This window comes from Triplophysa rosa, unplaced genomic scaffold, assembly GCF_024868665.1.
Source record: "Triplophysa rosa unplaced genomic scaffold, Trosa_1v2 scaffold246_ERROPOS420716+, whole genome shotgun sequence".
Taxonomy (NCBI): Eukaryota; Metazoa; Chordata; class Actinopteri; order Cypriniformes; family Nemacheilidae; genus Triplophysa; species Triplophysa rosa.
Window position 1 is genome coordinate 55946 of NW_026634263.1, and position 8227 is coordinate 64172.

Sequence of the window (8227 nt, forward strand, 5' to 3'; positions counted from 1 at the left end):
TGAGACTAGACAATGAAGGGGAGAACAGAGTGTGAATATACACAAGTCCATGGTGAGGCAGATGACGGGCAGGTGTGATGATTACAGACACGAAACAGGTGAGGGAGCTTGGAGGATCGTGGAGGATCGTGGGGAATGAAGTTCGAGCGGGAAAACACGAGGAGAAACAGAGGGAACCATGACAAAAGTTCATATTCACTTTTAAGCAATACAACAGTAATGTATTTGGGGGGGGAAAAAATTATCTGATAACCTAGATTTTTATCACAGTTTTCATTTGTCTGTCAGTCTTTCACATTGCTGTTGGATGACTTTATGTCGATCCTGAGATTTTATTTTGTTCAAAAGACACTGGACTGGAATGGCCACAATACATCTAGAAGTGCTGATTAAATTAAAATTTGGAATCGTCTCTTAATTATTTCCGCAGCTGTATATATAAATAAATAATTGTGTTTGTACCTAAAGTATAATCAAAACAATATCAGACAAAAATTATGGACATTTTTTGTTGATATTTACAAGAATTTAAATAATATCCAAAGCAATATCTACATTTTTAGTTTTACGACTGGAAGAGTGCTCTGATAATGTTGTATATGTACATGTGTCTGTTCAAAAATATTGCCCTGACTAAAAATAAAATTATATAAAATAAATAATATCGGATGTAATGTTGTTTACTTTCTTATTGTTTTATATTGAAGGGAGTTCAAATGTGGTAATTCTTAGTGTGTCTGAAAGTGTGAGATCTAGAACAATTATACAGTGGAAGTGCCATGCAGCAGTCATTATACAGTATAATACAATGTCTACATTTGAAGTTTTATTTTTGTACTACATCAGACATTTTTCACGTTAAAGGAGTCATATGACACTGCTAAAACGAATATTATCGTTTGTTTTAGATGTTAAGCAATGTTGTGTATACACGATTTAAGGTTCAAAAACGCTGCATTTTCCACCTACTGTGCATGTTTGTATCTCCTCTTTGCCCCACCTCTCTGAAACGCGCAGATTTTTTACAAAGCTCATCACTCTGCAAAGCGAGGTGTGCTATGATTGGCCAGTTAACCAGTGCGTAGTGATTGGTCGAATACTGCAAGCGTGTGACAGAAATGTACCGCCTCTTACCATATTTGGAACATCAGGTTCCAAAGTAATTGTACTGACAGGTACGCCCACCTTACTTGCGTATACATTTGGGCGGTCTTAGTCAACTCATACCACGAACTGACGTAGATTTGTGGGGGTGTGGTTACACGAGGTGCTTCAGACAGGTCTGGGTGAGCATTTGCTTTTAGATAGAATGCATCTTTTGTTCCGATACTTAAATTTTTGCAATTTTATGTGTCTAATACATGCATGGGCAACTTATAACACACCAAAGACACAGAAAAACACGTATTCGCGCCATATGACCCCTGTAATAATACAGTCTCTGCACAGTCAGTCATTTGGTTCCTTACCACTTGAATATCTTTCTTACCCAAAATGCTTCTCTCACTTGTTTGTATATTTCTTCAAGTCAGCGCATTTAATGCGCATTTAATAAATGTTTAGTCGTTAAAGATTTTAAATATACTGAATGTTAGCATGAGATGTCATAAAAATGTGAAATAAAACTATTTAAGTGCATGGGCAAATTAATGCCTTAAACCAACACATCATATCTTTTTAATTATTTGTTTTGAATTAAGCAAATAAATGGCTTTTACAGAAATAACTATAAATACTATTTGCGCCGATGGTCTTGTTCATTCCCACTTTTACATTACAGACATTGATTCATCTGATTAATTGAATATCTTAACACAAATAGTCTTACATATTATTTTATTGACAGGAGTTTAGTTACTATTGATTATTGATTGTAAAATAACAAACTACAACATTTCACTCTTACTGATTCATCATGGATGATAATAATTGTCGATCAGTACAATTCTGATTCTGAAATATTAACTTTGTTAATTTCACACAGTTTTACTTTTGACAATATAAACAGTATGGCTGAATAATCCAATCTAAACCCAGGATAGAGAGGTTGAGTGAATGTGATGTGGACTCTGTGGATGAGGGTCATTGTGTCAGAGACGCTGTAGAAGGACAGAATTCCTGCACTGTGATTCACATACACTCCTATTCTACAAGATCTGGACACTACAGGGAGTTCAGTCTCAATGTTATTGTGCCAGAATGAGCAACTGGAATCAGAGCAGTACAAACTCCAGGACTGATTATTACGTCCAAAAAAACAATCATCACCCCATCCCTTCCTGCTGATGCTCTTATATGACACTGAAATATCCACCCGACCACTCCACTCAACCTCCCAGTAACAGCGTCCACACACACTCTCTCTACACAACACCTGAGGATGAACATTAAATTTGTCCGGATGATCAGGACACAGCTGCAGTGTGCCAGCGTTATTAATAATCACTCTGTTTCCCTCAGACAGACAGAGATATTCATACGCCGTTTTTTGTTCCATTGTGAACTGAAAGGAATCTGAAAAAAATTATGAAAATGCTTTTGAAATGTCTTTATTTCAGTGCCTTAGGTGAGATTATTAATGAGAAGAGATTATTAGTGTGTTTGCGTGTGCACTTTATAATTGCAACTTACGCTGTAGGAACTCCTGCCTGCTTCGGGGCCCAATTATTTTAACATTTGATACTATGGAAACAACAAATATCTTCAGTTGCAGTTTTTAAGAAAAAGAACTTGTATAAACCTCTGTTTCTCAATCTTACATGATGACTAATGCATCAGTAAGTGTAAATGAATTATTATGTTTTACCTCTACCAGATGTCTTTTTTATTTCTTTTGTGCATAAATTCTCCAATTTCTCTCTCATACGAGACACCAATTTTCCTACTTCATCAAAAGAGAGGAGAGAACTGACAGTGATGTTAAGTGAGTCTGTAGATCCAGGAGGAACAGAGAGAGACTGGAAACTCTAAGACAAACAGCAGAAACATTTAATACAAAAATAGCTCTTGTACTGTTTTGCAGATCTCTGTTACCTGGAGGAAATGGATGTGATCATCTGTGTGTAAAAGCTGCTCCATCTCAGCGTCTCTTTTCTTCAGATCATTAATCTCCTGCTCGAGACGTTTCAAGATTTCTTCAGCTTGACTCACTTCAGCCTTTTCCTGATCTCTGATCAGCTGTGTCATTTCAGAGCAACTTATCTCAATGAGAAAGATCAATTCAGTAAAGATCCTCTCACTGTCCTCCACTGCTGCCTGAGCAGAGCGCTGTTAGGAGAGAGAGAGAGAGAGAGAGAGAGAGAGAGAGGAGCCTCAGAGTTAGTCCATTCATTCAGCTCTTACTGGCCCCTCACACAGTCTTTTACATTTACATTTACACATTTGGCAGACTTACAATGCATGATACTATACATTTGTATCGGAGTATGTGCAATCCCTGTGTCATGGTTCTGCCTCACCTAGTCTTGGATTTCTTGGTCCTGTAGCAGAGCCATGACAAAGTCTTTGGTTATTTGTGGAGAGAAACATATTATTGTCCTTTTGACAATAATACACGTTCTCTCCAGTGTCTCGTCATTGTTCCCGCCATCTCGTTTCCTTGTTATCCTTCCCTGAGTGTTTCATTACCCACACCTGCCCTGTGTCGTTATCCCTCGTTTGTCTTGCCTTTAAATACCCTCTTGTTTCTTTGTCTTGTGTTCGTGGATTACGTTGTGTTTGTGGATGTACCGTGTCGTGTGCCTTTGACCTTGTGCGCTACGTTACACTGTGGATTACCTGTTGTGGATACCCTTGTCTTGTCTCGCATCGCTTTTCATTTAGACGTTGTGTCGCTAGTTTGTTTGGTTATTTTTTGCTCCCCTGTGAGAAGTGTTTTGTTTAAATTTATGTTTTGTTATCGTATCCGTTTTTCCCCATCGTGGGTTTTTGTTTCGTTTTTGTGTTTAAATAAATATCCTTTTTTGTTAACCCCTTCACTGCCTGCCTGCGCTTGGGTTCTTCTGGCGCCACCCGTGACAGAATCCAAAGGCCATAACGAACCCAGCAGGCATGAACGGTTCCCTTGCGAGCCCGCCAGACTTGTAGTGTTGTTTGGGCTTCGGTCAGGGGATCGCGGGTCAGAGACTTCGCCTCGGGAGTTTGTGGCTGCTGCGGGGGAGACTGAGTTCGGTGAGGCAGAGCTCAAGGTATTTTTAACGCTGCCTCACTCGAGCCTCTCAAGTGGGCCGAGGTGGAGATGTTGAGTCTCCCGTGGTTGGGTGACATGATCAGGTACGTGGTCAACCGGGATGATCCCTGGCCTTTAGTGCCAGACTGGGTATCCACTCCCTTGGCTACGTCCCGGAGGATCGCGTCCTGGCCGCCCTTACCCTGGGGAACTCGGCACCTCCACTCCGCCTCACCCCTCCGAACCACCACCAGCTAGCCTCCGATGGTAAGGCGTGGACGGAGGGAGTCGTGGGACTCCCCGTCCGACTCCTCCAACACGGAGCTAGTCGTGTCCCCCATCGCTTCCCTGCAGCCGGCCACACGTTCTGTGGGCCGGTCGAAGAAGAAGAAGCCGAGGAGGGGGGCACCACCCAGGCCGTGTCCAGCCGGCGTCCAGTCCGGTGCAGCGGCATCCAGTCCGGGTGCGCCGGCGTCAGTCCAGACTGGGACTTCTCCCCACCCCCATGGACTGCCCCCTATGGGCCTAGTTTGGCCCCACCCCCCTCCCATGTTTGTTATTTTTATTGTCCCACCCAGTCCCTTTGTTATTTGTCTTGTCTGCCACTTGATTTGTTTTCTTATGTTTTGCTCTGGTCTGTCTGTTTCCTCAGTCTTCTTGTCTCTGTCCGTCTACCCTTGGTGAGCACCTGGAGGTGCTCATTAAAGGGGGGCCTTCTGTCATGGTTCTGCCTCACCTAGTCTTGGATTTCTTGGTCCTGTAGCAGAGCCATGACAAAGTCTTTGGTTATTTGTGGAGAGAAACATATTATTGTCCTTTTGACAATAATACACGTTCTCTCCAGTGTCTCGTCATTGTTCCCGCCATCTCGTTTCCTTGTTATCCTTCCCTGAGTGTTTCATTACCCACACCTGCCCTGTGTCGTTATCCCTCGTTTGTCTTGCCTTTAAATACCCTCTTGTTTCTTTGTCTTGTGTTCGTGGATTACGTTGTGTTTGTGGATGTACCGTACCGTGTCGTGTGCCTTTGACCTTTTGTGCTACGTTACACTGTTGTGGATACCCTTGTCTTGTCTCGCATCATTTTCATTTAGACGTTGTGTCGCTAGTTTGTTTGGTTATTTTTTGCTCCCCTGTGAGAAGTGTTTTGTTTTAATTTTTGTTATCGTATCCGTTTTTCCCCATCGTGGGTTTTTGTTTCGTTTTTGTGTTTAAATAAATATCCTTTTTTGTTAACCCCTTCACTGCCTGCCTGCGCTTGGGTTCTTCTGGCGCCACCCGTGACACCCTGGGATCAAACCCATGACCCACTACTCACTGACTGACTGGAGGAGAGTACTCACTGAGTGTGAAACAGCTCTTCCAGCAGTCAGCAGTTGATCTTCTGATCAAAACTCACCTTATAAGTCACTACAGCATCTCTCAGCTCTTGAAGATCCTTCTGTTTCTCCTGAATTCTCTGCTGGTATTTCTTCTGTGTTTCTATCAAATGGCTCTGCAAATTAACACTTAAATTAACACTTAAATTACAATTTACACTATTTATTTACTAGAAGCAATTGCATGTTTGTCTTGTTTAAACGTGTCTTGGCTTAAAGCTATTAGGAAATGTTTTTATTTATTTTGTGATAACAATTGGCCAGATGTGCGTTCACGAGTTCACCTGCTCATTCAGTCTTAGCGGTTAATGATAAACGAAACTTGGCTTGCTGTCCTTGAAGGAGCTCAAACCCTGGAGCTCAGTTCGAAGCCTCCCTTCCCCAAGTTTGACAGAAGGCAGAATGAGGAGGAGTTGGGGTTTAGGAGGGATGCTGGAAGAATCGTAACTGGAACGGTAAGGGGAACTGTCCTTTATTTACACTCCGTAATGATGATAACTGAATGATTAGGCTCCTCCCGTATCAAGCTGCAGTTTTTACGGTATTAATCTGCGATGTTATTTTTATTAATACTGTTGTTCTTTGTTGATTCATGTTTTCACCTACTTAGACATCCCACCCCATCCATCCTACTGATACTAAATCAATTATTTGAGAGTGAGCGAATGAAAAATGTTCAGTTTTTCACAGGAAAATGTTTTTTTGCAACATGTGAAGTTTAGAGACATTTATTACTTAAGCCAAACATGGTTCAGGAAACTAAATAAAAGCCTGGTCAAGTAATTGCATGACTGCACAGATGTATTTGACTGCACAGATTTACATGACTGCACAGATATATTTGACTGCACGGATTTACATGACTGCACAGATATATTTCCACATATATATTTCCACATATTTGATGTCGGTCTTGTTGCTTAAAGTATTGTTGGTTGCTAAAGATGCCTACCAATGGGATTAAAGATAGTGGAGGTGCCTTTTTATGATCACAGATTTTAGCATTAACTTAAAATAAAACACATGGCAAGTGAAAAAAAGTGATTATGCTTTTTACGCTATAGACCACTTTGGAATATGTAAACAATGCTGGACAGTGACCATTAGGAACAGGAAGTGGGCGTGTCTAGCAGTGCGAAGACGTTCAACTATGCAAATGATGAGCAATTTTCGGGAGCGACTACGGGAGTAAAGCAGTAGTGTATTTGAACTCAGTGTAAATAGACACTCTGAACTTTTCTTTTTATATTATATTTTACCAAATGTCCAGCATATTTAAGCAACACATATAGTATATTCTACATGTACTGTATATAGAAACTAAAGTAAAATTAGAGCAGGCCTCCTGAAATGTACTTTACCTCTTTTTCAGTCCGTTCTGCTACAGCGGATACAGTGTCATGGTTTTTGTGAATATCCATAATACAGAGTAAACAAATGCATTGCTGGTCGGTATGACAGAAAATATCCTGCAGTTTACGATGCTGAGAGCAGATCCTCTCTTGGAGTTTTCCAGAAGCATCCATCAGTTTGTGTCTTTTACGTTCGAAGAGATTTTTATGTTGTTCCAGATGATTTTGACAGTAAGAATCAAGACATTCAACACAGAACTTAACAGCCTTGCGTTTTCTCCCAATGCAAACGTCACATTCCACATCCCCAGGTCCAGCATTACAGTCAACAGTATTAGCAATCTGGAACTTCTCCACCATACTAGCAAACAACACATTCTTACCTAAAACAGGTCTTGGACTGAAGGTCTGTCTGCACTGAGGGCAGCTGTAGACTCTCTTCTGATCATCCTGATCCCAGCAGTCTGTGATACAGCTCATACAGTAACTGTGTCCACATGGAATAGTCACTGGATCCTTCAGGAGATCCAGACAGATTGAACAGATAAACTGATCCTCAGACACTGAAATTAATTCTGCCATTTCACTGAACAAGGACACATACAGCAGCTCAATAACAGTGAAGATAAAGAAACTGACAGTGACCAGTAGAGTCACACACCTTCCCTAAGCAGGAAGTAAAGTTAAGTTTTGTTTTCAATAAACTGAGCTAGGTGCGGCTAAAAGAGAACTAATGAAAGAGAAAGAGCGAGAGGTTGACTTATTTCAACTAATATGTATTTATTTATTTATGTTATAAGTTCTATTTAAGTTCTTATTGAAGATTAATCTAAGTTTTAATTGTCATTTGTACTGTACAATACACACACAAGCAAGCAGTACAAGTAGGCTACTTCAACATTTTTTAGCAAATATATGAAATGTAATTAAGAACGTTTATAAAAAACAAAGAAAGAAAACTTTATAAACACACATTTTTTGTGTAATGATACTTTCTGGTCTAAATTGTCTCGGGTTTTAATTTTGAGCAAATATTCTGGAGCAAAGAAATTGGGCCTCATTCATGAAACATTTGTAAATATATGAGTAAATTCCGTAAAACAGACCTTCCCAAAAACTATCCTCCGGATTCACAACTTCATAAACGTCAGATTTAGTAAAATGTGTATGTTAACAGGCTTGTTTGAGGTCAGGCCCGGTTCCTGCCAGGTGCAGAAGGGTGGGCTAGCAGGTATTCTGGGTGGGCATATACCCCAACCTGAAAATTTTCATTTAAACAATTTTTTTCATTTTTCTGATAAGAATGTGTTTTGGTAAAATTATCAATTT

The 8227-nt window shown here is 40.4% G+C and overlaps 1 protein-coding gene across 2 annotated transcripts; it reads right to left on the reverse strand.

Moving 5' to 3' along the window:
- Positions 1 to 1825: 1825 nt before the first annotated feature.
- On the reverse strand, positions 1826 to 7551 carry LOC130550143 (tripartite motif-containing protein 16-like). 2 transcript variants are annotated; one of them, XM_057327530.1, is made up of 7 exons: positions 7282 to 7390; positions 6908 to 7082; positions 5567 to 5662; positions 3034 to 3267; positions 2807 to 2966; positions 2632 to 2682; positions 1826 to 2514 (listed from the first exon to the last, which is right to left on the reverse strand). In XM_057327530.1, the coding sequence occupies exons 2-7, from the start codon at positions 7070 to 7072 to the stop codon at positions 1937 to 1939; spliced, it is 1284 nt and encodes a 427-aa protein (XP_057183513.1). In that variant the 5' UTR covers positions 7073 to 7082; positions 7282 to 7390; the 3' UTR covers positions 1826 to 1936. The 2 variants fall into 2 exon arrangements, with proteins under 2 accessions (XP_057183513.1, XP_057183512.1); XM_057327529.1 differs by having other exon boundaries at positions 6908 to 7551.
- Positions 7552 to 8227: the final 676 nt, after the last annotated feature.